The sequence below is a fragment of the Crocodylus porosus genome, unplaced genomic scaffold (genome assembly GCF_001723895.1).
Source record: "Crocodylus porosus isolate Cpor-Errol unplaced genomic scaffold, CroPor_comp1, whole genome shotgun sequence".
Classification (NCBI taxonomy): domain Eukaryota; kingdom Metazoa; phylum Chordata; order Crocodylia; family Crocodylidae; genus Crocodylus; species Crocodylus porosus.
The window spans coordinates 1,890,490-1,916,888 of NW_017728926.1; the positions used below are offsets into that span (position 1 = coordinate 1,890,490).

A 26,399-nucleotide genomic window follows, 5' to 3' on the forward strand; every position below is an offset into this window, starting at 1 on the left:
TAACCAGTGCTGCTGGATTTCAGCAAGAGCCTTTTAAAATTGCTCCTGCATGGCCCCCGACTTCTCCCCTGCCTTTGGGGATGGTGCCGAACTGCAGAGCCTCAGAGCAGCTCTGGCTGGGATTTCTATTTTTAGTACATATTTATGTATTTGGATTTCCCGAGGCACCCATCACACACTGTACACATTACTGCCATTTAAACTAGGAGCTTCGTATGAGATACAGATGCTCTGTGAGATGGTCAGGCCCCAGCTGAAGCCCCTTCCAAGTCCTAACTCATCCTGTCCCACTGGGGGAGCCCAGAAAGGCTGATGAGTATCACCCCAAAGGCAAGTGGCAAACAGATGGGGGCAAGCTCCGTAGTCAGAGCTACTGCTCATTTAATTCAGGGGCTAGGGCTCAGTTGTACTGAGTACACACCAGGGCAGGTGCAGCAGCGTGGGCCTGAGTCTGTGGACAGCTTACAGCAGTTGGAAAGAAGCAGGCTGTGCCATGCCACATCTCCACGTGGGGCTGTCAAATCCACCCCACCTCCCGTTCTGCTGTTCTGCCAGGGTGAGCAGGTAGAGGTGAGGGCAAAGCTGATGATGCAGCCTATAAAACAGGCATCCTAGGCCTGTCAATCCCTTTTCTATGTTCTCCCACTTCCTTGTTAGGCTGGGGCCCTCTGCTTGTACCGGCCCCTTGTTTTCTTCACCATCTCTCTCGTGTTCTCTGCCTCAGCATCAGGCTTCTCTTGCTCTATCCTCTCCCTTGGTAAATGGTGGCAGACCCCCAACAGTTGCTGCAGCAAGCCTCTGGGACTGCACAGCTTCATCAGCTCAGAGGTCTGGGGGCTGCCCCATGCAGGGGAGATAGCTGCCTGAACATCTCCTTTTTTGCAGACTCTTCAGTCTTCTCCTAGAAAAGCAGGTCTTGGCCATGTGGTTTGGGGAAAAGTCCTCCCCAGCTGCTCCTTGGTTGGCCATGTGCTCCACACGCAGCGTGGTGGGGAGTGTTGGGCTTCCGTAGCATCTGAGGAGTGTCTGGCAGGACTAGAGCTCCTTGGGGAGATGCTAGGCTTCTGGAGCGCAACCTGACTAGGCAGGATCTGGGGAAGGTCTCTTCCACTTGCTCATGGGTCCTGGGAGTGCTGGTGCTGGCTTTCGTCTAAGCAAGGAGGGAGCAGTGCATGGCTCTCAGGATCCAGCATCTTAGAGGTGCTTAGGGTTTAATGAAAAATGCATTTGCTCTTTTCAAGCTCCTGTAACTGCAGCAAAAAGCTCTTTTAGATTAAATAGTAAATCATACTTTGACAGATAATGTCACATCCTGAAGGTCGAGTAAGGTTTGCGTGGCAGCCTGGCAGGGGGATGAAGGGGATGCTAGGCAAGCTGCCTCTGAGGCTACAGCAAAGGGCTTGGGGGCTGTTTTTTTGTTTTAATTAATCAAATGCCAAGCAGCTCAGCTCAGAAACACACTGCAGATGCTAAGTACTGTCCCCATTCCTGCTGGGCTGCTTGCTTTGTGGCTGTGACTGTAGCTGCTTGCTTTGGAAAAGATATGTTTAAGATAGAGAAGCTTCCTGGGATGAAGGACTCGTAATGATTTCCTGCTGCTGCTGGCTGTACTCCAGCTATGCAGCCCAATGGGATGGAGTTTGAGTGCTCATTCTCCCCACCCATGTGCAGAGCCAGACCCACACGCCAGCACTAGCTTCTCCCATGCAGATCTCCCCAAATTGCCTTGCTGCTCTGGCATTTTATCCTTCACCTGCTGTCACAGCACTCAGCCTTGCCCACCTGCCAGTTTCTACCTTAACAGAGACTGTCTCAGTGCTGCCCTCCAGTATGCCTCTGCTCTGCCCAGGATGGCTCCCCTGTAGGATCAGTCCAGTATTCACACACTTATGCACACACACATACACATGCACACTTACACACACAGGTCTAGAAACAAAGGGGGGAAACCGCAGCCAGGCCCTGAACCTGCCAAATTTTCCATTTATTTCCTTGCAGGTCTTGGCATTGCATGGAGCTCTGGGCAGCCTGGCAGCACTGAGCAGTGAGAGGAAGTGGCTCCTTGCCCGAGCTCCCCTGTATGGTTCATGCTCTTCTGTAGGATGTATTTGCTTCCCTCCTCCATCCTCGCATGCCACCCACAACTCATCTCATCTGATGGTGCCTCCATCCTCCACCATGAATGATGAGCAGAGACTGCACAGCAACGCAGTAGCCTGGCTGGTCTGCTCGGGGGTCTCAATTCTCACTAACACCTGGGGGATCCTGAGTGTGAGTGCCAAGCAGAAGAAATGGAAGCCACTGGAGTTCTTGATCTGCACCCTGGCCGGGACGCACATCCTTAATATTGCCATCCCTGTCACCATGTATTCTGTGATCCAGCTCCGGAAGCATCACTCAGACTACGAGTGGAACGAGGGCCTCTGCAAGGTCTTTGTCTCCACCTTCTACACCTTGACCCTGGTCACCTGCTTCTCGGTTACCTCGCTGTCCTACCACCGCATGTGGATGGTCCGCTGGCCAGTCAACTACAGGTAACCCCCCCTCTCTTTCACCCAAGAATGTATTTGGTTTCTTTTTCTGTCACATTCTTAAGTGCAATTCCTGGTATTCCAATATTGGCCTGAGGCATGTCTGGAGACTTGGGAACAACTCCTGCATGAAACTCTGACAGAATCTTGCTCTAGCATGGAGCAGGGCATGCAGCACCAATGTAGTTATGATTCTGACTTACACTGAGAAACCCCAGTGCTACTTCCAAGGAAGGAGACATATTTGACGCTTAGAAGCCAATGATGTGGGGTCCAGAGTTCTGTAGCTCCAGAACCCTGATTTTGGGGGTTTTGGAAGATGAACAAGAACAGAAAAATCTTTACAGCTCCCCTTTAAGTTGACAAACATCCCATCATAATGCCACATACAGCACACTTTCAGACCTGCTTTTGATGGAAGACTATTAAATCCATTTGATCAATGAATTAGCCTTACAACTTTATTCTTTGAGCATCTGAAATACTGCAGAAACACAAACACTCAGTACAAGCTCCTGCCTTCTCTGATGTTTGTGGATCTAATTCCCTTTTATCACGTTATCTATCATTTAAATATATTCCCTTTCAAAGTGATCTGTATTGCAGAATTTTTTTCCTGCTAGGGTTGTTGCCAGCCAGTCCATCAGGAAGCATCTGCCATGCTTGCTTTCCAGGGGTAAGAAGAGAACTCCATCTCCAAAAAGAGTGTGGTGCCGGTCACAAAACATACAAACTGTTGCGGCAGTCTTTGGCATGTTTGCCTTCCAAAAACATCTCCTAAATGGGGAGGGGTTTACATAAAAAGGACGTACACTTCCTGCCTTGTGCTCTCTGCCTGCACACACACACACCTGGAGCTGTTCTTGGAATTCATTTTTTTTATCTCCTTTTAACCAAATGCCTTTCATTAGTTTTTCTCTCCTTAACCATTTATATGGATTCAGATGCTGCAGGATCAGTTATTTATAAATAGACTGAGAAATAGCTGACAGGCAAACAGGAGAAAGAGACACTTTTGCCTGGGTTTGTATGCAGAGCTTCCGCCCTGGAGAAACTCTTTAGAAAGCTCCCAAATTTGGAAACCCATCAATCACACCAGCCCAAGCCTTGGCCTGCTTGAAACTCCTTGCCATACTCAGCTTGGTGAGATGCTGGCTGTGTCGCCCTCCAGTTCATTGCATTGAATAGGCCAGTCAGCACTATCCTTTGCCTTTCAGGTGACCTGCATGACATTGGGTTAGTGGTTCTGTGCTGAGACGGATGTTGTTTGTACGCTCACGTGAAGCTTCCTGTAATGGGCAGATGGCTGATATGCTGCTCCTACTGATCTTTGTAAAATAGGAAACAAAGTGTTATATTTTAAGATAGGACAGAATTTCCAAATCTACAAGGACCTCACAAAACCTTCCTAGCTTAACGCCAGGCTTTGCCGATTGCTCCAACCACCTAGATGGCAAGGTTCAGTCTTCTTTCAAACCACTAGGCCCTGGAAACCAGCAGAAAGGGTACAGGCCCTTTGTGTGGTGCCACGTACTTTATTAGCTGCAGACGGAAGTGTTGCTTTACTGGCATCTGGGGATGTGGGAGTCGCACAGACAAGCTGGGAACTGCCAAGGACCTGGTTGTCAGTGCTGAGATCCTAGCCCAGGAAGTGGGGGTGGGTGGCATGCAGGCTTGTACCAGTTAGGAACTGGAGGGTAGCACAGCTTGATTGTGTGGGGCATGTACTTAGAGAGGGCTAGGGAAGGCAGACAGCCCACGTGTCCCCGCAATGTACATCTCGATCCCCATCTCCCCGTCCTTTTTGCAGGTCTCCAGGAGCCAGTCTTTGTCTGGCCATTTCTCTGCCCCCTGAATGCTGCTCTCAGTGGAGTAGCTGCTTGCTGTCTTCACGCCATATCTGCAGATGCTTTGGTCTGGCTGGGACATGGCTCTGCAACGTGGCTGACAGTGCCTGTGACACCATGCCCTTGGGCTATGCCTTGCAGCTTGCATGTGTCAAGGGGAGTCTGTCCTCCTTTCCCCCCTCCCTTGCAGGTTAAGCAATACCAAGAAACAAGCCGTTCACACTGTGATGGGGATCTGGATGGTATCCTTCATCCTCTCCACACTGCCGGCTGTGGGATGGCACGACACCACCGAGCGCTTCTACGCCAGGGACTGCCGGTTCATCGTCACAGAGATTGGTCTAGGCTTTGGCGTGTGCTTCCTCCTCCTCATCAGTGGCAGCGTGGTGATGGGTGTTGTCTGCATGGGCATCACCCTCTTCCAGACCTTCTCCATCCAGATGGGGCACAATGTGGACAAGAACAAGTTCAACGTACCCACCATCGTGGTGGAAGATGCACAGGGCAAGCGACGCTCATCCATCGATGGCTCTGAGCCCCTCAAGACTTCTCTGCAGATCACCTACCTTATCACAGGGATTGTGTTCATGTATGACTTCCTGATGGGCTTCCCCATCCTGGTGAGTGCCTATGGAGGGGTAGGGGGTAGTTCTGGGTCACCTACAGGAGTGTGGGGTGGGTGCTACGGTTTATGCAGTCCAAGAACATCATTTCTAGCGGGATTGATCCCAAGGACCAGCAGCAGCGGCCAGGTGGACTTGGTGCTTGGGCACATGGGGACAGATTGTCGAGTGTACAGGTGGCTATGTCCTGCTGGTGTCACTGGGGTTCAGAGCCTGTCTCTAAAGCTCTTTAGCTGGCTGTGACCATGAGAGATTTGAATGCGCTTATGAGAATCTAAGGTGAAACTTCTGGTTGTTAAATCTGCTGTTGGCAACTGATTTGTAGTTTTGGTTTAGGTCCATGATGCGATCCACACTTTCCAGCAGGGTGGCACTCTTACTCTCCCTGATAGTTTGTGCTGAGTTCTTCCCATTGCATCTGAGGACAAAACACCACTCCGGCTCCTAGTGGTCTGGGGCAGCGCCGTTAAGGTTCTGAAGAGGGGTGTTTCTGGGCTGGCCGTGACTTGTCTGTCTACACCTGTCATCAGGGCTTCTCCTCCTTGCTGGGCTGGGCTGCTGCCCTGCTGGGGGAAGTAGGCCTTGGGTCCCAAGGGCTACAGGCATCTTGCAAGATAGAATGTAATTGAGCCAACTGGGGTTTTCTTCCGGTGTCTCTAAAGAGAATCACGTAGGACAGGAGCTAAATGATGAGAAGCCCCTCCTGCCTCCTCCTAAACAGCGGAGACTGCACGAGCATCCCCTAGCTGTTCTGGGAAGGGCTGGAGCCAGGGCAAAGCATACAAGCCCAGGAAGGTGTTCTCATCCCACCTGTGTGCAAGTGGCTATTAATGGCCTCTCTGGGATTGTGCTTCATTGAGCTACATTGGTGCTTGCTGTGAGCTCCCCCAAGCTATGGGAACCCCACCCCTGTGCCAGGCACTGACAGAGGCACAGCTAGGGCCTTGGTCCTGGTGTCTAGTCAATCCCGTGTGATCTGCAGCTTGTGAGACCTGACCCCTACCTGCTTTGCATAGTGAAGAGGGACAACTTCATGTCCAAAACATAGGAATTTGGAGAAGACTGTTTGAGGGGAGGGCCTCACTAAATTTCCTGGTTCCTGCTTGGGTTCTTCTTCCACATGTGGGAATTCAGAGATTAGGCTGAAAATCTTGGGCAGTGGCACAGGGCAGACAGCTGGGCTTCCTGTGCCACCCTCAGCTTTGTCCATGACCCCTAGGCTGGGGCCTGCACCTGGCTCCTGACCTTCGCTTTCATGCTTGGGTCCCATGAAGGGATGCAGGCACTGCATTACCACCCCAGCTCTCTCCCTCCGCCTGCTTCAACCCAGCTGTGCCAAGTAGGTCTCGGAAATGTGTGGGAGAGGGAAGTGAAATGAAGGGAACAGCTGAGCACAGCAGTGGAGGGGGCGGGGGAGGCTGTGAGATGGGAGCCTTGAACTCAGGCACTTTCCCTGCATTCTGTGATTCAGAATTTCCAGGGATACATTACAGGGAGGCTCAGCTGGGCGGCATAGGATAGAAGTCAGCAGCAAGCATCAAGCATAGTCTGCTGTGATCAGTGGCAATCCAGAGGGGTGGGTGGGACCTTGTGTGTGGGACGGGGGTGTTGCATGACTCTTCATGCAATACCCCTGCTCTGCCCCTCCCCCCCCAAACCCAGGTTCAAAGTATTTCTCTAATTTAAAGGCTAATACATGGTGGCAGAGATAGTTTAATGCTGATTAACTGCTAAATAATTATGCCTTTGAAGTGTCCTTATCACATAAGCCTGCATTCCTAATGAAAACTGAGGGATAAAGAGAAGTCTGGGCATGTTGTGAATGACTGCTGAGGAGACCAGAAGAGAGAAAGGAGTGGTAATGGAGGGGGTCTCTGTACCTCCGATGCCTCTTCCTGCAGGGGTCGGGGCTATGGTGCGGGCAGGACCCTTGCAAAGAACAGATGGCAGGGGTGAGGTGGGGCTCTGACACTGACCAAGCCAGAAGAGGAGGCGAGTCATGTAGCTAACTGCAGAGGGAACATGGCTAAGGTGCAGGATGCCTGGATAATGTTTCCTTCCCAGAATACCTGGTTCCTGTGCATGTTGCCAGCAGGTAATTTCTGCTGTTGAGTGTTGCAGTTTAGTAACTAACAGCCTCTGTGGGGTAGGATGACTGCATTTCTCCTGGGGATGTGGCCCTTTATGGGCTGGGAGGGAGCAGTTTGCGCCTAGAGGCAGCCTGCTAACAACACCTCCCAGCACTAGCACTGGGAAGGCTCCCAGACAACAGTGTTCCCTTGGCGAGTGCAGAGCAGCGCAGCTCAGAAAGCTGGCGTGTTTGTGTGCGTGTGAAATCCCCCTGTGCTCCTAAGAATTCTGACTTCCTGCCTGGATGGCTGGCCTTAAGCGTTAATAAATAAATAAATTGGGGGGGCTAAATATAGCCGTGGAGAGGAGTGTGTGTGTGGGATGTGACATCTCTGTTTCTGTTGCAAAGCTCTCATCACACTGTAAACAACCATAGGCAGCAGGAGCAGGCAAGGCCTGGTGGAGGGTGACTGGCTTGTTCTGCCATGTGCTCTCAGCCTTCCATGCTGGAAATCCCTGCATTTTTGTGTCCGAGGAAGCAAGCTGAGAAGTGGCCTCCATGCCAAGGGCACCTAAGCTCCATTTTCGTCCAACTGCTCCTCCTACCTCTGCCACTGCCTGACATTGTGCTCTTAGTCACTTTACTTAACCTGTCCTTTCCCTTTCCTCCCTCCTCCCCAGCTGCTTGTGGCCTGGTGTCCCCACTTCGCACACCCAGCCCTGGGGCTGCAACTGCCTGCGGGCTTCCAAGTGTCTCAGGCAGCCTTCTCTGCACTCTGGAGTGGGTGGTGGCCCAAGAACATGCACTTTCTGCCAGAGCTGCCCACTGTCTGCCCAGCTCAGAGTCCCAGGGCTCTACGGGTCCCATTCCCATGCCCTTGCACAGTGGCACCATCTAAATATAGTGCCAGGAACAGGAGGAGCCTGAGGGTCAGCAACATCCAGGGCTCCTTGCTGGCAGGATCCTCGTTCCAGAGGAGGCACCCTATTGACCAGGCCCCAGGCAGAAGCTGCAGCTGGCCAGGGACAGGCCAGGAACTGGTGCTGGGTAGGCTGTGGGTCCAGGGAGGCAGGGAGCAAGTGGAAGGCACGCAGAGATGGATATTGCAGGAGTGTGGGGGGAGGCAGGGGTGCAGGGGGATAGCAAATAATGTAACCCCACGGGAAGGGATAGGGCCTAACACTGCCTGGAGTGGATTGGCCAGGGGCTGTTGGTACCTGGGGAGCATGGCTTGCCATGCTCTGTACCAGGGGGCCTTGCCACTAACCCATGTTCTATGCTCGTTAAAAGAGGATTGCAGAAGTATGTGGCCGAGGTGATGTTTTGCACTGGCAGTTGCAGAGCTGACTGGAGCTGGTCTCCCTCATTTGTGGTCCCAAGCCTCATGGAGATGCATCCCACACAGGACTCCTGGGTTTAGCTCCCTGTGCCTTGGGACAGACCATGGGGAAGGATTGCCAGAGCTCTCGCTCTGGTGTCAGAGTGCCTGGTGGTGCTGCAACTGCATTTGCCCCCGAGAACCTGAATCTGCTGGAAGTGGAGGCTGGCTCTGCACGTGCATGTCCTTGGCCTAGGACCTGCTATGCCATGGCCCTGCTGAGGCAGCACCACGTGTTCCTTCTGCCAGGTGGGAGTTGCTTCTCATGGCCTGGGATTCAGTTCCCCCCACCCCATGGCAGATTGTTTTTTCTGCAGCAAAGTGAACTGCTTAATTCTAAATGCAGTTATCTGCTCCCAGCTGGCCCTTCTGCTGCATCATGACACCCCCAGCTTTCCCAAAGTCTCCCCTGAGCTCAGGCAGAGGGGGCCAGCCCAATTCCCTCTGCCGTTCTCTTACCTAGAAATGTTGCTGCCTGGAGAGGGCAGGGAGGTGGCTCTGTGCCCCATAGAAGTGAGGCTGCTCTGGGTTCTGTTACCCCATCTGCGGCCTTGCCACGCTTGGCTGTTGTGCTTCACCTCCATGGCTGGTGCTTGTGGAGGCCACCTGGGACCCCATCGGGGAAGGGCTGAGGTCCTACTTCTCTCCCTGCTCCTGAGCTGTCTCTGTCCCACCATAGGAAGGTGATTGTGGCATCCAAGATGCACAGTGCCAATGTGTCCAGTGTTGGTTGAGAGGAGGGTGGGGAGCTACTGGCAGTGCGTGCTGGAAGTCATGGGGAATTGGGTGCATTAACACTGTTTCTGGCTACAAAGAATCCCAGGAAAAGTTGAGGTCCAGAGCCTTGGTGCCTACTAAAAGCTTGCTGGCAGCTGGCCCTGCCCTCCTCAGGTTGATCTTCGGGCCTCCCTGACCCTGGCCTAGCAGCATCTTCTCTCCTGACATCCCCTGTCAGGAGCTCTTACCTGCAGGCAGGTGACTGGTCCCTTCTTTCATGGTTATGTTGGGCCCCTAGTGTGATAGTCTGTTTAGTGTCAATCCTGTTCTGAGCCTGGGTGTGGCCAGCCTGGGTTACTTTAGGCCAGCCTGGTTACCAGAGATGTGTCTGGCCTGTGTTACAGTATGGGGTTCAGGACAGGAGGCTTCCCTGGCATCTGCAGGGCATCTGTCGTCTCTGTCTGTGAGTGCATTGGGCTCATTTTGGCCAGTTACCCATGCCAGCCAAGGGGAGTGATACCCAGGTGACTGGCTGCTGTAAATGCAACTCCTCATCCTTGGGCTTCTCCCTTTGGTTCAAGTTTTCCTTTCAGGAGTTAGCACTGTCAGAGATGAGTTTGTTAAGGAACTTGCACTGAATACTGGTGGCAGGTGTTTTGAGGGAAGGAGGCCTGAATGATCAATTTAAAGCATTAAGGAACATCTTCCATAGCCAAAGTGCAACATCCATGGAAGATAAACTCATGGGATGGATCAGTGTACAGGCAGCTCTCACAGCTGCTACTTGCTGTATGAGCCCTGATTCAAAGGCAAAGTATGTCTCTAGCACTGAGGGCCTTTGGCATGCTGAAAGCTGTGAGTTCAATCAGTTGCTTGGTTGTGAGGTGCTTCTGCTGTGCAGGGACAAGGTCTGGTGAGTGTGTCCAAATGGGGACAGCACTGAAGTGCCACTGATGAGATTGGGTGTCCTAATCCCACACAAGGGCCTGAGTTCTCTTCCAAGACCCCAGGGCCTAGCCAGTGGGTGAGGAGGAGCTAAACTGTCAGCAAGCAGGACAAGCAGCAGAACGAAGCAGGTCCACTTGAGGGCAACAAACCTTTCTCTCCAAGGCACCAGCTCAGGCTGCCTGGACTGCTTGTGGTTGCAGGTTGCTGCCCAGGTAGCAGTGGCTCTTGCCACAATTATTATGTATGATGGGGGGGCACTTGGTGGTCTACGAGGCTGGGGCCCCATGGCATCAAGTGCTGTACAAATAGAGAGCTCTGTCTCACAGGCTTTCCCCCCCAGACCCTGGCAGAGGTTTGTCAGCGACTTGTGTGTGGTTTGCATGCCTGTTTCCTGCACCATGCCTGCCCCATGTATAAACACACCTGGTATAAGTAGATGGCAGCACCTGACACAGCTGAGTTGGTGCCTTTCACAAACACTAAATTATTTTCTTTTATTTTAAAGAGCATGAAAATTCAAATGCTGCCCCTGGCAAGTGACCCACACCTCTTCTCCCCAGTGCAAACTGATTTCTGGCCTCTTCTTACTCAGCATATTACTGGAAGTAGCAGTCTGCAAGCAGTGGTGATGCTGATGCTCCATGCCAAGCGACATTAAGCAGTCAATTTATAAAGATCAAATTAAGTTAATTTGAATTTGACTTACACCATTATGTTAATGAAACATTGATTAAGCAGGGAAGCGCTGCAGTTGGGCTTGATTAATAGGAATCAGTTTGCATATTTCAAGTGTGTGTTTCTTTCCCAGATTCAGAAACACTAATAATGGAGTGGTTTGTGCTTCCCTTGTCTGGGACTGGCAACCTAACAGGCCAGCCCCCTGGGCAAAGCTCCCCTGTGGGGGCATTGTTTCAGTTTAATGAACCAGGCCCTTCTCTTTAACGTGTTAGGACTGAATTAACCCTGGCAGCAGACATTGCTACCCACAGCCTGGGATCAAAGGTGAGAGAAACCCCTGGGAGTAGAGTCTGGAGGAGCTGTTTCTGCCAGGCCCTGAATCAGGGAAGCGTGTGTTTAATGTGTTTAATACGTGCTTGACCTGACCATGTGCCCAAGCATCTTTCTGAGTAGAGATGCCTTTCCCTAAGTAAAGCACCCAGTGACCTGCGGGATGAAGACCCAAGTTGTGGTGTGCCGAGACCTACAACAGAGGCATGCTAGTCCAGTCTCTCCACAGCCAGTAGTCTCCAAGGATGCTGAAGGAGGTCCTGTAAAGGGGCAGGCAGAAGCTTCAACTCACCAGCCTGGGGGACTGATGCAGAAGTGGGATTCCTCTTCTCCTGGCCCTAGAGAGTACACCCCTCTCTGACCACAGGCCTCCAGCTTTTTCCCAGCTCAGGGCATAGTGGCACAGCTCCCCCATTCTTAGACAGGGGAGCGTGGGGTTGCCTGCCTTCATTCTTCCCAGTTTTCAGTGTTATCACTGTCTTAGGGAATTGTTAGTGTCTTGGAGAATATCCTTTTCTTTCCCCAGTGGAACTTCCCAGTGTTTCTTAGGGGGAAATGGAAGCAGGAGCCAGAATCTGAACAGTTCTTGGGGTTGTTCTGGGGATTCTGGGCCTGCAGAGTCTTAAATAATTAAACTGGGCCCCTGCCATGGTCCCGAGGGGAACTATGCATTTACTTGCTTTTCTGTGCATGTGGTGGGGATAGCACTTAGGGGTGGCTGCTAGTTTAGTTTCAGAGGAAAGAGGCAGAGGTGGTAGCTGGCACAAATGTCAGGTGGTTGTGCAGCCTCCAGCTGCATGTGGAGTAGGTGGAGGGGCCCAGGGAGGAGAAGTGCTTTGAGATGTTCAGAGGAAGACATGGGAGCTGTCTAATCTTTGTTTGGGGCTTGACCTCAGGGAGGCCTACACAGCACTTATTCTCATTGGGAGCACCTACTGCCTGTCCCAGCAGTGACTGTCCTGGACCTAAACATGGGTGGGCAAGTATGGATGCTTATTTTAGGGAAGGGGACAGTGCTTGATCCCAGCACTTTGGTGCTCTATGTGCTTTTCAGAAGGTCTTCTGCACAAGTGCAGCAAGCAGCACAGGGTTCTGCAAACCCAGCTGGGCCTTGCCTTCCCTGAGGAACTAGGGTTCACCATTGCAGTGATGTTGCATGTCTATAGGTTTCATTGATTCCCCCTTGAGCTGTTGTAGTGAGCACCAATAAAAATGGGCTTGTAGAATCCATCCTTTGGATTCTTATTTTACACAGTGGATTCTGGGCACCTGGATGCACAGGCTTAGTCCAGTCATTATTGAACCTGCTTTTTCCAGCTAGGCTAAAGGATAGCGCTGTGGCTTGTGCCAGGAGAACTGGGGGAAGGTCAGGGAGCTTGAGAGGGATTGGGGAGTTCTGGAGAAAGCAGGGGAAGGGACCTCTCCTAAGTAATGAGCAACTGAAAACAGCTGAACTTTAAAGGCCACAGAACAGGACAGAGGAAAAAGTAGTGATTGCTTGTTTGCAAGGGTTGCAGCTGATGGAAGCAAGATTACTGTCCTCCAACCATCTGCGGGATGCAGCCCTGTGTCACAGCTGCTCTGGGGAAGAGTTATACAGCTTCAGATAGCAAGGCTGGGCCACATGGTCCTGAGTGAGTTTTATAAGGAGGAGGTAGAGGTGCTAGGGTGATGCTCCTTCCCCCTTTGCACCAGGTGGGGAAGGGACACCTGCTGTCCTGGTGAGGATCAGTGTACCATCACACCAGGCACTATGCACATATACTACTAAGCCAGGTCCTGCCCCAAATTGCTCACAGTCCTGAAATCAGAAATTGTTTTCTGACGGGATCCCACTTGTGATGCCCTGTCGGAGAAGTGGGGAAACCAGCACCTGGACAGACAGGGAGAAGGGTCTTGCAGATCCTGCTACACAGATCCAAACTCGATGATCCATGCCTCTGTCAGCATCTAGTTCTGAGGCTGCTCCTCCTTTGGAGAGGCATCCTGGTGCCCAGCTGCCACCCTTGGGACCCTTCCTGACTCACCCCACACTTCTCCTTTCTGATAAACTGTTCCATCATTAATTTATCTCCTCCTCCAAGGCTGACTCCTCTCCAGTCCAGCAGTTGGATGCTCTAAATACACCCCTTGCTCCTTCTTACTCCCCCCTTCCCCCCCAAGCCCACAGCAGTGCCTTCAGAGCAGCTTACATGCATCTGGAACCTGAGTGTTCCCAGCCCATCCCTGCTCACTGAAGAGTAAGGATATAGGGGAAGGGCTGGCCAGCTATAGTGCTGGGGGTCCATGCCCCCAAGTGCACACTGTTTGGGTCATGTTCAGAGCACTGCAAGCCCAGGAGCAGGTGACCTAGTCTCTTGCGTGGCAGTGGGGATCCCTAAACTTGGGGCTCCTGCCCCAGCCTCTCCAGTGCACCACCAGCTTGGGGGACCTGTAGCCACACAGGATCTCTCTTTGAAAAGAGCTGAGCCAAACACACCACTAACCATTGGGCACCAGGCTGGACCCTGACCATGGGCTTGGTGTGCTGCAGAGCCCCTGAGGCAAGCAGCAGGCCTGCTGGGTGGGGCTGCTCCTGGCTCCAAGGCCCTGACGCACTGGGATTTGGTGCCCAGGTGGTGAGCTTCGCCAGCCTCAAGTCCGACATGGCGTATGCCTGGATGGTGCTGTGTGTCATCTGGTGCTCCATCGTCCAGGCCATCCTCCTCCCCCTCTTCCTCTGGGCCTGTGACCGCTACCGAGCAGATGTCAAGTCCGTCTGGGAGAAGTGCATAGCCATCATGTCCAATGACGACGTTGATGAAGGTAAGGCTGAGCCGCTCTCCAGTGCTGTCATATGGCAGCAAGCCACAGGTGCCCCATGGGCAGTGTGCTTGCACCTGCCACCAGTGAGAGCATGCCAGGGTTGCTGGTGCCCTGGAACCGAGCACTGAGGGCTCACTGTGTAGTATTTCACAAACCTTTTTGGAAATGCAGTTGGGGGGGCGGGGGACAGGGGTGGGGGGAAGAGCTCCATAGTCTGTCTTTGTGCGCAACAGGAGCCACAGGGAAACCTGGTCAGGTGGGTTGCATGCCAGCAGTTTCCCCCCAAATAGCCTTTCCAGGCATTGTCCTGCTGTGGATCATGGCTACATTGCATTCTCCTACCTTCTGCAACAGGCTGGAGTGCAAGTGAAGGCAGAAACTTGGGGGTGGGGCAGGGTGCTGGGGGCGCCTCTAGCTGAATTTCTGGCCCTACTGCCTGGGGAGACATGTTCTGAAATGCCCTTCCCTTCATGGCGGCTGTGAAGTGTGAGCACATCCCTGAAGTCCTGGGGCTCATTCCCTGGAACCTGTACCCCAGGCTGCTCCCAGGGAATGGGGAAGAACTAGGATGTTGACTGCCAGGAATGGCATGTAGAGCAGGGATGGAGATTGCTCCTAATTTTACCCTGGGTGTATTTTTACCCTGTTGCTTGATTATAGCGGCAGCTCTGGATCCTCAGGGAAAAAGCCTATGTGGAGCAGCACCCTTAGTACACTTGTGGGCAGGCCTCTGCCCACCTTGGCATCACAATGCCCTCCTCTTCCACAAACTAACTGGGACTTTGATGCCCTCCAGACAACAGCCTGGATGGTGCCATTCATGCAGACCTGATGTACGAGAGGCCCTACGACTACAGCTACGGGGGGGATGTCATGACATTGGACCACATTGTGAAGTATGACTTTTCGGCCCTGGAGCGGGGGATCCCCCAGGTCTATCCTCCCCGGTCAGTGCAAGAAGACAAAATGCAGTATCTCCAGGTATGGCACAGGGCTCAATAGGGGCCAGCAAGCAGCATGCATCAGAGCTTCTTAAAGTCAGAGCACTAGGGGAATTTGTTTATTAGCTTTGTATCTCACCTAGCGAGAAGGCTCTTCTACAGGCAGGACCACAGCTCAGCAGTTCTGGTGCAGTGAGACTGCTGTCCCAGCATGTACAGACAGGGACTAGACACTTGCAGCATAGGCAGGTGCCAACTTTGGTTTTTGCCGATGGGTGCTATTTTGGGGGAGGGAGGGACTGAGTCCTGCATGTGCCCAGTAGAGGCAGCACATTACTTTAACCTGACTCGCCAAATGTTTGTAAAGATTGGGTGTTTTAGTGGGACTTCCTTGGCTTTTTTATCTAATAGCTGATTTAATCAGCTTTAGCTAAATGAGCCAAAAAGCCCCATTGACGCGCCTCATCTTTACAGACGCTGGGGAGCCAGGTTGAAGTAACACACTGCTTCTTCTGGTAAAGAACATTTTTTGATTTTTTGATTTTTTTTTTTTTTAAACTTCTGTGAGCAGCCACAGAGATTTAACATGTAAAACCAAAACGGCTGTGGCTTATGAGTCCTGAGCACCCGCTAATTTTTTTTGTGGGTGGTTGAGCTCCAGAGTACCCGTGGAGTCAGTGCCTACCACCTGTTGTGCTGCAAAACACACTAGCAGCTCCCTTCTGCTGCACAGCAGGGCAATCCAGGTCCAGGAAGACAAGGATCAGAGTGAGAACCTGCTGGCTTCAATGGCCAGAGTCCTAGGGCAGCTGGGAATAATCTAGTCTTTGCACATCCTGCTATGCCCAAGATTGTGGGGGAAAGATGGCAGCAGACTGGGTTGCTGGGAGATTGTGCAAAGAAAGCAGGGGATGGGAACAAAACTGTTCTGTAAAAAATGAATTCCTATCTGGGTCTATTTAAAGCCCTGGGTAGAGCAGCTGCGTCACTCAGCACCTGAGCAAGGCTTACCGTAACCTTCGCTGCTGTTGACTTATTGTGCTGTGCTCTTTGCCTGGCCAGTGCTACTGTAAGATGCAAAGCTCCCCTCCCCCGCCTCTGTCTGCATTTCTTTAGTATACTTGATTATAGCACTAAGCATGCTGAGGATGGCAACCCCGAGGAACTGAAGTGCAACACACAATACAATAACTCATTTCCTGGGAGTCCTCCATGTGAATTAACAGCCTGCCAGGATGACTCTGGCATTCTAATGGGCAGAAAAATCAGTCATAATTTACAGGGACACAGCTGATTTTCACAGCTGCCCCACTGCACTCTGGTTGCTTTACACAAATGCTCATGCAGGGTGCTATGCCAGGCCCACCCTACACTGTTACCTTGTAAATACCAAATGAACTTCTTGCATTTGCTTTCATCTGTACACAAGAGGATTCCTTGACAGGAGGATGGTGCACTGGACACCTCCATGTTGTCCTACCGCATGCATCTATCAGTCTTGTAGGCATCTATTAAATTTGCATTTCCCTGTCTCCCATGGTCCCTCTGTGGGAATCCTAAGTCTGTCTCTCTCTGATGGTGGCAGCCCCTAAGCTTCTGCTCCTGTAACATCAGGATCCTGCCAGGGACAAGCCCCACTCCTCTGAGGACAGGCATTACTCTCAGCCTCTTTCCAGTCCCCTTGCTGTTCAAATCTGCATGTTCCCATGGGTGGTTGCTGGTGGTGTTGCAGAGAGCTCCATGTGAGTCCTGAGTCTCAAACCAAACAGGCTGAGGAAGAAAAACTGCTGTGGCTGATATTGCAAAACTCTATTCTGAGGATTTCTGCTGAAACATAGGGAGACAAAGTTCTTTGGGTAAATCCAATATCTTTTATTAGACCAGCTAAAATAGTTGGGAAAATTCTTCTTTGCTGAAACATAACACATTTTCCAAGCTGCCTTTACCATATGATCCCTCCCCACCCCCTCCCTCCTTTAACTCTGCAGGCAGGTCAATAAAATAACATGCCTCTGTTATGCTTCCGCATGGTGGTTGGGCAAAACGTCCAAGCATCTGGCAGAACACAGCCCATGGACATAATCAGTAATTGGTCCTGATTACTATGTTGACCCATTGGGTGATGCCTGGGGGTGATCACTTGAGGGTGGACAGAACCCACTGATAAACCTTCAGCCATTAGCTTTACTTTGCATTGCCATCACATACTGAGCAGTGAGACTAAGGTGGACACTCTCCAAACAGCTTCTGCCCCAGAAGCATGTAGCTAAACCAACAGAGGGCAAAGGGGATAGGGAGGGGTGCAGAGAGAGGGTTGGGCAGCGTATCAGTGGTGCAGTGGGCAAGGCTGCAAGTGTGTGGCATCCTGGGCCCAGGCCTTACCAGCTACACCCCACGTGGCAGGGCAAAGAATTCCAGGAGCGCTTGAACATGATGTGGTGACTTGGCAGCGGTCAGTTCCACATCCCCACTGAACAGAGAGCTGGAGGAAGGGGAAGATCTTAACAACCTCAGCAACAGTATTGCTGCCGCTGGTGCAACAATGGCAGCAGGCGTCATACTCCAATGGCACCTTGGTGCTGGTACCACTGCCACAGGGGATTCTTCAGGGAGCCCCAAGAATGCCTTGTGCATCTGGGAGGGAGGTGGTGGGCACTGGGCCATGCTGCAGCTGGCTCAGGGGGTAGCAGGGGCACCCTGCCATATGGGTGTGCACAGGGCTGTGCCACTAGGTACCCGTCCCTTGTGGTCCTGGCATGAATCCATCGCCCTGGGCAGGGCAGGGCAGACTGCCTCCTGCAGATGTTTTCTCCCCTCTCCTCCAGGTGCCCCCCATGCGGCGTTACTCTCATGATGAGACAGACATCTGGACAACAAGCCAAATCTCAGCCTACCTGCAGCGCTGGGGGGCAGGAGATGATGTGGCAGGTCTGGCCCATTTCCTTACGCCCCGACGAGACCGGCGACGCGGCAGCCTCATCTCCTGCCCTGAGGAGCGGCTGCCTCACCGCAAGCGCAGGAGGTCAGCTGAAAGCCTCCTCTCCCTCAAGCAGCTGTCCCGCGAGGACCTCTACAAGGGAGACTACAAGTGCTTCAGCCGGGAGGAGGTGGTGAACTTCATTGACGAGACCCCGCTACCCAGCCCCAGGAAGAGCCCTGGGCGTTCATCCTCCGTGTCCTTGTTCCCTGACACCTTCCTGCACCCACCCACCAGGCTGGCCGGCTTCCCCCTCACCCACTTTGAGCGGGAGCCCCAGGGGCTGCGCAGGTTCTCAGCACAAAGCCAGGGATGCAGCCTGGTTGTACCTGGGGCCCTGCGTGCCCAGGAGGACCCTGTGTGCCTCTTTCCTGAGGGGAACCGAGGCCCTTGCATAGGGCAAATCCAAATTGAACTCTGCGAGGCCCAGGCCCTGGACAACTGCCCGGCCATCATCAGCTGCTCTGAATCAGGGGGGTTTCGGACGGCTCTGAGCACCTCCTGGGGTGACCAGGAAAACCTGGGGAGAGGTGGGAACAAAGGGAGCACCACGAGCTTTTTGAGCTCCCCTTCTGCTTCCTCTGGGTACATCACATTTCATTCAGACTCCATTGGCTCAGCTTCATAGGTCCAGCAGTGCGGGGCCTGTGATGTGCATATCCCTGCCGTTTCCTTGGCACGCCAGTTTTCTATGGCTTTTCTTTTGTCTTTACAAAATGTAGTCTTGGTTTGGAACCTGGAGGTGGGCAAAGCACCAAAGAAATCCTATATAGTTCTCACACACAAAAATAAAGGGATGGGGAGGGGTTGGGAGTGGGTGGGGGAGAGACTCGTCAAACATGGATCTGCTCGGAGCATGCTGTCAGGATGCTGAGACCTGCATGCAACAGGCAGAGAATGGCCCGCTCCTCCAGGAAGCTTTCTGTGTGTGGATAGGCAACCTCAGGGGGGAGTGGGAGGATGAGGGGCAGCATGGGGCTGCTGTCCATACCTGCCTGGTGGGAGCTCAATCTAATACCATGTTCTCACCCCCTACTTACCAGTAGTAATGGTTGTGCATGTATATTTCTAGCAGTCAGTACTACACAGTTTTCTCCTTATAAGGCTGTTGTAGAAAGCCACACTCAGTTTGCTTCAGAAATAAATAAGGGCATTGTTCAATGCCCCCTGAGCGAGTGGACAGCCAAAGGAAGCAGCCTTATTCCCCGAGTACTGTAGACTTACAATGGGGCACCTTATAGTGAGGGGTCTGTGCATACCTGGGTGCATACAGGTATTGGTTATCCAAGACCTTGATCTCTTTCTGGATAAAGATGTGTAAAGCAACAACCACCAGGTGTCTGTGCTTGGGGGAACCTGCCAGCCTGGGCCAGTCATGTGTGCAGTGAGTCACGATGTCAGATGGAGACAGGCTTCAGCATATGGCATGTAGGACAACGTGATGGCAACCTGCACAGGGTGCTGCTGACAGTAGTCATTCATGCAGAGGGGAACAGCTGTAGCCACCAAGTCCAACTTTGACATTTACAAATCATTAAGGGCCTTTGTTTTTCTTCCTCTACTGACCTGATTAGAAACAAGAACCAGCCAGGGACTGCTGGGGGAGTTGGGTGGGGGGTGCAAATCTAGTGGGCCCCTTGAGGACAAAGCCTTTACAATGGTGGAAAAATGGGGGCTGTTTTGTAAGGAATGTTGATATGCTGGGCAGAATACAGGCACTGAAAGGCTTTTGTCACAAGCCAAAGGCTGAGTTAATCTCCAGCAGAACTAGAGGAGACACTGAACTTTTCTTGTCTGCCTGTCACAAAGAGAGGTGGGTCAGGAGGGAAGAAGTGCCATTTCCATTTCAATGGCTGTGTCCCAGCAGCTCTGTAACCCGCTGTTCTGTCACAATGCAGCTACCTCTAAAGAGCCAGGATAGCTCTGTTCTGGCTGGAGAAATATTAGAAAGAGAAATTGGGGGTGGGGAAGACTTTGTGTGTGTCTTTGTTTTACCAGAAGGCTGTTTGGGGAGGGACAGTGCGGGGGGGAGGGAGTTAAATTCCATTAGTGACTTTTTAGGAATGTCCAAGAGCTACTTTTTGACTATGTACAGGATGCATGTGTGTACAGTGTTCTGCATCATAGAAAGGGACTGTTAGGGTGGTTAAGAAGTATACTTAGCTCAAGAACATGGGCTCAGTATTTTGCAGCACAGGGAATTAAGTTTACTGACTACTTCCTGTATATACTTTAATGACAACTGGTACCTGACAAATAAGTGGCTGGAGCTCTAGTATATGGAGAACAGGTTCCAGCTCTTAGCCAAGCCAAACAAATGAGGGCCATTTTTTGAGATGCTGTAACAGCAGATTATCACAAAAGAATATATGGTTTGCTGACAGCATCTTCATTGCTCGTTACTGAGGCTATGTACTTTCATTCCTGTGGTGAGAGTGTGCTGGTCTGCCACTGCCTGCTGATCTGCTGCATGGGCGGGACGCACAAGAATGCAATGGTCTTATACCATGTTCAATACAGATCTCCATCTCTTTGCTTTGGGACAGTGTGAGAATAGGGAGCCAGTGCCTCCTGATTCTTTAGGCTGACATCCTGCCCAAAACAATTAATTTGTTTTCTTTAGTTTTGTCACAAATGCAAGTACAAGCTAAAGGTAAAATGGAGCTGATTTCCAGGTTGTTAAAACCATAAGGAAATATGCTTAATATGGGAAAAAGCAATGATCACCACTTCCGCCAGGCCTACTTCAGGAAGCAAGAAGAGGGTGGGTCCAGCATAGCCCACTCTGTTATCCCCTTCCTTCCCTTCTGTCTTTACAAACTGCTTCCTTCCTTTCTGTATTTACAGTCCCTTCTGTTCCCTTCTGTATTTACAACCTGGGTTCAGCTCTGACCAATTGGGTGGGGAGGGGGAAGGGATCTCATCACAGGCTGATAGGAAACCCAAATCCTTCTTGCTGCTACATTCTCTGAGGTCTCCCAGTTGTGCACAGGAAACTACTTGGAGTGCCCATAGGAAAGGGTTGAGGTTTTCTACCCATCAACACCATAGCATTTGCTGTTGTGCTCACTCAGCTTCCAGGACGTTTAGGGTGCTCTTTGTCTCCCAGAAGTCATTAGGGCACTGATTCTTACCCCAGGACTTGTGTATAGGGCAGAAGGCATGAGACTGCAAGGAGTCACTTCTGATACTTGCAGCTACCAGAGGGATTAAAAGAAAAGAACACAGGACCATTTTTTTTGTTTTGTTTTAGTATCAGCCTGTTAAAACAGAGGAAGAATCTTTGTAGCCGAAGTTCATATTTCACTGTTGACTCTATTGGCATGGGTCCTAGCAGAGCAGTCATGCTTCCAGCTACTGGAATGGGAGCTGAGCCACTGATTTCCATAGAGCAAGCCCTGGCCCCAGGTCTGAGTGTCATGGGCTGGATGTCAGTAAATTTAGGATGAAAATATATTCAGTTTTGGTGTTTGCAAATGCAAAGCCCAAGTGTATTAAGATAACAGCGGTACATGCGATACACAGAAGAGCAAAGCAGGACAAGCCCAAGTCGACTGCTACCAAATGTGTTTTGAAAAGCAGAAAATGAAGAGAGTGTTCTCTGACACTCCTCTTTGTCTCAGCCCTGCTGGGTCCCAGCATTGTCTCATTGCTCTTCCTTGTGTGGTTTTCCTGACACATCCCATCTCAGCGAGACTGTGAGCACTCTGAGGCAGGGACCTAGGAGTTCCTTACATATTTGCATGTGCAAAAAGCCTGGCATGCTTGCGGGCAATACTGTAATGGCAGTGATGCTAGGAGGGCTCCAGAGCAAGAAATGCAGGGTCACAGGCTTGAGTGATGACAACACCTGTCTGGTGATGCTCCTGTTTCCAGACTCAAAGTACTGTGCTTTGTCTTCGCACTGGGAACAGCACCAGGTGGGGAAGGGAGACCTGCTGGCCTGGTGAAGGTGAGCGTACCATCCCACCGGGCACTGTGCCCATGTGTACACTACTCCCAAATAAGCCAGGTGCTGCCCCAAATTGCTCACAGTTCTGAAGTCAGAAGGGATCCCACTTGTGATACCCTGTCAGAGAAGTGGGACAGATAGGAAAAAGGATGTTGCAGCTTCTGCTACGCAGATCTGACCCCAGTGGTCCATGCCTCTGTCAGCATCTAGTTCTGAGGCTGCTCCTCCTTTGGAGAGGCATCCTGGTGCCCAGCTGACACCCTTGGGACCCTTCCCCGCCTCACGCCACATTTCTCCTTTCTGATAAACTCTACCACCAACTCCTACCTCATTAATTTTTCTCCTCCTCCAAGGCTGGCTCTTCTGCAGTCCTGACAGGGACACCACTGCTGTGTCCCTCCTGCTCCCCCTTGTGGCCCCTCAGCTGAGTTGCTCCCAATGAGGCAGGAGGCAAGGATTTCTGAGGGTGGTATCTTTTACTGAACCAACTACATAGTTGGCATAGAGTTAGACAAGCTTTTAAATACAAGATATCCACAGGCCTTTTTTTCTTCCAGAGTACCCCTGGGGGACTCATCACCCCCTGTCACCTCTGTCATGACTAATGTGTATACAGGGACCTAGGCATACTCTGGACTTTGTGCAGGGCTCTGCAGTGAGTTCCTGTGGCCATGGTATAAGGAGGGATACCCCCTCTGGGGCTTGCAATGCTGTTTTTGTGTGTACAGCCTGATATATACTGTAAAATAGAGTAACATGCATGCATTGGTTCCATGTAGTCTTGCATATCTTTGAGTTAGGCAAAGCATGGCCCTGGGTGAGATCTGCAGCACTAGCAGGGACCATCTGAGAACCAGCTGCAGCAAAGCTAAGGCACCTCTGCACCAGGCTCAGGAGCAATGGAACTGTGATTGGAGCCTGTGCACAGCCCTCTGGTTCTCTGATATTTCTTTCCCATTATCTCTGCTTGCCCTGGCATGGGTGTAAGCAGAAACCCTCTTCTCCGGAACCAGCCTTTTCCACGTGGAGAGGGCACTGGCCTAGAAGATCCTGTTACTTGCTCTGCCTTGGATTCGATGTATGACCATAGGCATGTCTCTCCACTCTCTGCCTCCCCAGTGGTACTAGGATTGTATTATTTGCCTTGCTCCCAGGATGTTTGTAAGGGTTCTGACATCCCTGGGTGAAAAGTGCATGTGCAAAGTATCATTGTTACTTGGTCTTTAAATGATGCCATCAGCCATCCCAGTGTTTGACCAAACCACTTGCTTCTGTTGGTTTCATGGCACTGGTAGCAGAACTGCACTGGATTATGCGAGGAAGAAGCACACTGACACCTTGTCAGTAAGCAATGGTGGGGAAAGGAGATCCAGGAAAAGCATGAGGGCAATATATGATCTCTGTTGCGTTGGGAAGACAGGGTCAGAGACTTCTCCATTGAGAGAAATTGCAAGCAAAGCGGCACAGAAAACTGGTCTGAACCCTACAGATGCAAGCTTAATTCAAAGCAGCAGACCATTTTTCTCAAATAAATTGATTTCAGTGATGCTGATAACAGCTCCATTGACTGCACTAGACTGAAAATAAGATGCGTTTGGAAGCCAAAATTCAGTTTGCCTGCAAATGGAGTCATCACTTGAATTCTGTTTTGCTTTGAGGTTTTTGTTCTTGGCAAATCTAATCCTTGCTGTAAAAGAACAATACAGCCCCTGCCAGCAGATAACTGCAAAAGCATGAATGAAGCATTATAGACAGACCCCTGGTCCCAGTGTTACATTTAAATCCATAGTTCTATTCCAGACCTAAGCAAAAAATTTTCAGTCATGAAATCTTACAAAGCAGGGATACTGGGGAATGATCATCCTTCCAGCAGGTGAGTAAAGGAGGCTCTGTGGGTCAGAGGGAGCGCAAGGGGCAGGTTTCCTGTTTGAAATGCACAATATTTGTATGAACCATTCTAGCCAATTCATCTTTCAATTGCAATAAGAGAAAAGAACCACAAACCTAGAAACAATAAACAGACCATCTGAATCAACGTTGTATTTCTGTCACTAAAATTCCACCTCTGAAAAGGGATGTTGTGCCTTTAAGGATCAAAAATATTCATGCTGGTCATTTATTAATGATGCTGTAGGTGACCTCCTGGTGTTTCACCTCAAAACAAGAGAGGATCAGGCTTTAAGCAATTGTTAACAATTTGTAGTACTGTATCTTTTTAACTCTTTATAATGTCAAAAGGCAATACTTTGAGAAGAATGTTTCGTGTCACCACATCACAGAGATCCAATCCCGATTTTTACTGAATTTTGAAGAAAAAAAAAGGAACACAAAGGCTGTTACATTCTTTGGGATAACTAGACAATGTCTTTTTATTGCACTCTGATTGCTGTTTTGTTAATTCCAGTAAGGTACTTTTGTTGGAACTCAAACCACTACTTTGAACTGTTCTGTGCGTACTTTGCATTTGTAAGATCCTTGTTCTCTCAGTGATGTTGATGCTTTGCAACAAATCTTTATATTGGTCCAAGTGGATTTGTCTTAAGTATACAATTTAAAACATTTTATTCACAATATTTCTGATTCATTTGTAGGTTGCTCTTTTTTGACAACTCAAGGGTTTCTCTGTAAAGGACTGAATAAAAGTTCTTTCAGTATTGTTTACATTTAACTGGCCTTGCTCCTTTTTGCATTCCCAGACCTTGGCCTGTCCCTTCCTCTCCATTTCTCCCAGTGCAAGCCAACAGCATTCCTGCCCCAGTTCTGCAACTCCTGCTCACAAGTCAGTGGGGCACGTCTGGGAGAAATCATGTTTGCCAGTAGGATGAGCTATTTCTTGTTAGACGCAGTCCTGCTCCAAAGCCATGGAGCACTTCTGATGCTCCTCCTGGAACATCCCGAGACTCTGTGTGCTGGGCAGCTCTTGGTGGACTTGTGTGCACTTCTCCAAGCAAAACCAGATTCCATGCCCTAGGGTCCTCATGGGCCCCTGCCCTTTCCCCCTCTTCCTTCCACAGTCAATAGCTATAGAGTACTTGCTTGGCAAACTGCCCTCCCGGTGTCAGTAAGTACAGGGTGAGCTGTTCAAAATGCTCGTCTGTGCCCCCTGGACATGTTCTGTACCAGTGCAGGGTGTTGGGGGGAAGCCTCTGACACTGGTGTCATCAGGGTGCCAAGCCTGCAAACTTCACCCTGCGCCCAGCACGTGTCTGCCACCGAAACACTGGAAGGATGACACCCAGTGCCAGGCACGGTTCAGGGGATGGCAGGGCCTATAGAGTCTATCACCTGGTGAGCACCCATGGGAACAGCTAAAATCAGACAACCAGGGTGACTGGCACCACAGTGGGTTGGGCTGCACCAACTCCAGGCTTTAGAGACAACCAGGCCAGGTCCACACAAGCAGGGCTGTGCCTTTGCAGCAGTACAAATAGTTACACAAATTTGTGCTGCTACTTTGTGCCACAATACACACCCCTGCCCATGTGCTTTGCAGTGGGACACACCGTCCTGCTGCTCCATGTGCTGCAAGGGGGAGAGGGGAGAGGGAGCTGGGGCACAGGTTGCCTCCGCAGGGAGGGGGCTAGCCATCCCCTGCGCTGAAGAACCCTATACCACGGCCAGCCAGGTAGTGGCACATGGAGATGGGGGAGCAGGCAGGCCAGTGCTGCTTGCTCCCCTATCTCAGCAGGCCGCGGAGCACCTGCGCCTAGGCACCTTGTGCCCCAGCCAGCAGCTCCCTGGCTAGCTGAGGCACAGTGTGCCTTGAGATGGGGGAGCAGGCAGCCTTGGGGTGGCTGCTCCCGTCTCCACAAGCCTCGGCATGGAGGCCCCACTGCAGAGCCCTCACACTGAGACACCCTGCCCCACAGCCAGCCACTCCCAGCTGGCTGGGGTGCCTCGACACAGGGGAGTAGGCAGCCCTGGGCTGGCTCTCCCCTGGTTCAAGGCACACTGCACCTAGCTGGCTGCAGTGAAGCCCTCACGCTGAGGCTACCTGCCCCACCATCGACAGTGAGGCGCACCGTGCCCTAGCCAGCCAGGGAACGCAGGCTGCCTCAGCCTGGGGACTCCACCGCGGGAGACAGGAGAGCAGGCCACCCTGTCTCTGCCTTTGTCCTGGTGCCCCACACTTGGGCGTGGGTTGTGCTGCTTTTTTTCAAAATTTTTTTTCTTTTTCTTTTTTGCTGCTGGGAAATCCCAGTAGCAGTTTTTGCCCTGTGTTGCAAGTTAGCAGCGCGGCGCACTCATTAGCCTGCAACTTGTACAGTTTGTGGTGCTACAAAGAGGTCTGCAGCCACAAACCACACGTGCCTGCAAGTCTGGATCCCGCCCCAGGCTCCATCGAGCCCCGCATTAAGTACCTGGGAATCGTTGCAACCAACACTTTGCCCCCGCGGCTGATTCCGCCTAGTGGCTACCGACGCCCGGGAGCGGCCGGCTGGACGCGCCGGGCTGCTGCGAGTCCACCGAGGTAGGGTCTCCCACAGCCACGGCCGGCGTCGGTTTTCGGCCTCCAGGAGCGAGGAGTGCCCCGGGCAGGGCTACAGGGTGCGGCGAGCTCGGAGTGAGGCTGGCCGGGCCGGGCCGGGCCGGCCACGGGG

At 51.6% G+C, this 26,399-nt stretch overlaps 1 protein-coding gene across 1 annotated transcript; it reads left to right on the forward strand.

Moving 5' to 3' along the window:
* The first annotated feature begins 777 nt into the window (after positions 1-777).
* On the forward strand, positions 778-24,466 carry GPR153 (G protein-coupled receptor 153). Its single transcript, XM_019541163.1, has 5 exons — positions 778-2,534; positions 4,569-4,998; positions 13,739-13,928; positions 14,725-14,909; positions 17,695-24,466. The coding sequence occupies exons 1-5, from the start codon at positions 1,705-1,707 to the stop codon at positions 18,472-18,474; spliced, it is 2,415 nt and encodes an 804-aa protein (XP_019396708.1). The 5' UTR covers positions 778-1,704; the 3' UTR covers positions 18,475-24,466.
* Positions 24,467-26,399: the final 1,933 nt, after the last annotated feature.

Bases quoted from the DNA above. Each gene is read 5' to 3' on its own strand.
- GPR153 (XM_019541163.1), top strand. From the start codon at position 1,705: ATGCAGATCTCCCCAAATTGCCTTGCTGCTCTGGCATTTTATCCTTCA. The intron at 4,999-13,738 runs GTGAGTGCCTAT...TTTGGTGCCCAG, and splicing joins TGATGGGCTTCCCCATCCTG to GTGGTGAGCTTCGCCAGCCT. The intron at 14,910-17,694 runs GTATGGCACAGG...CCTCTCCTCCAG, and splicing joins ACAAAATGCAGTATCTCCAG to GTGCCCCCCATGCGGCGTTA.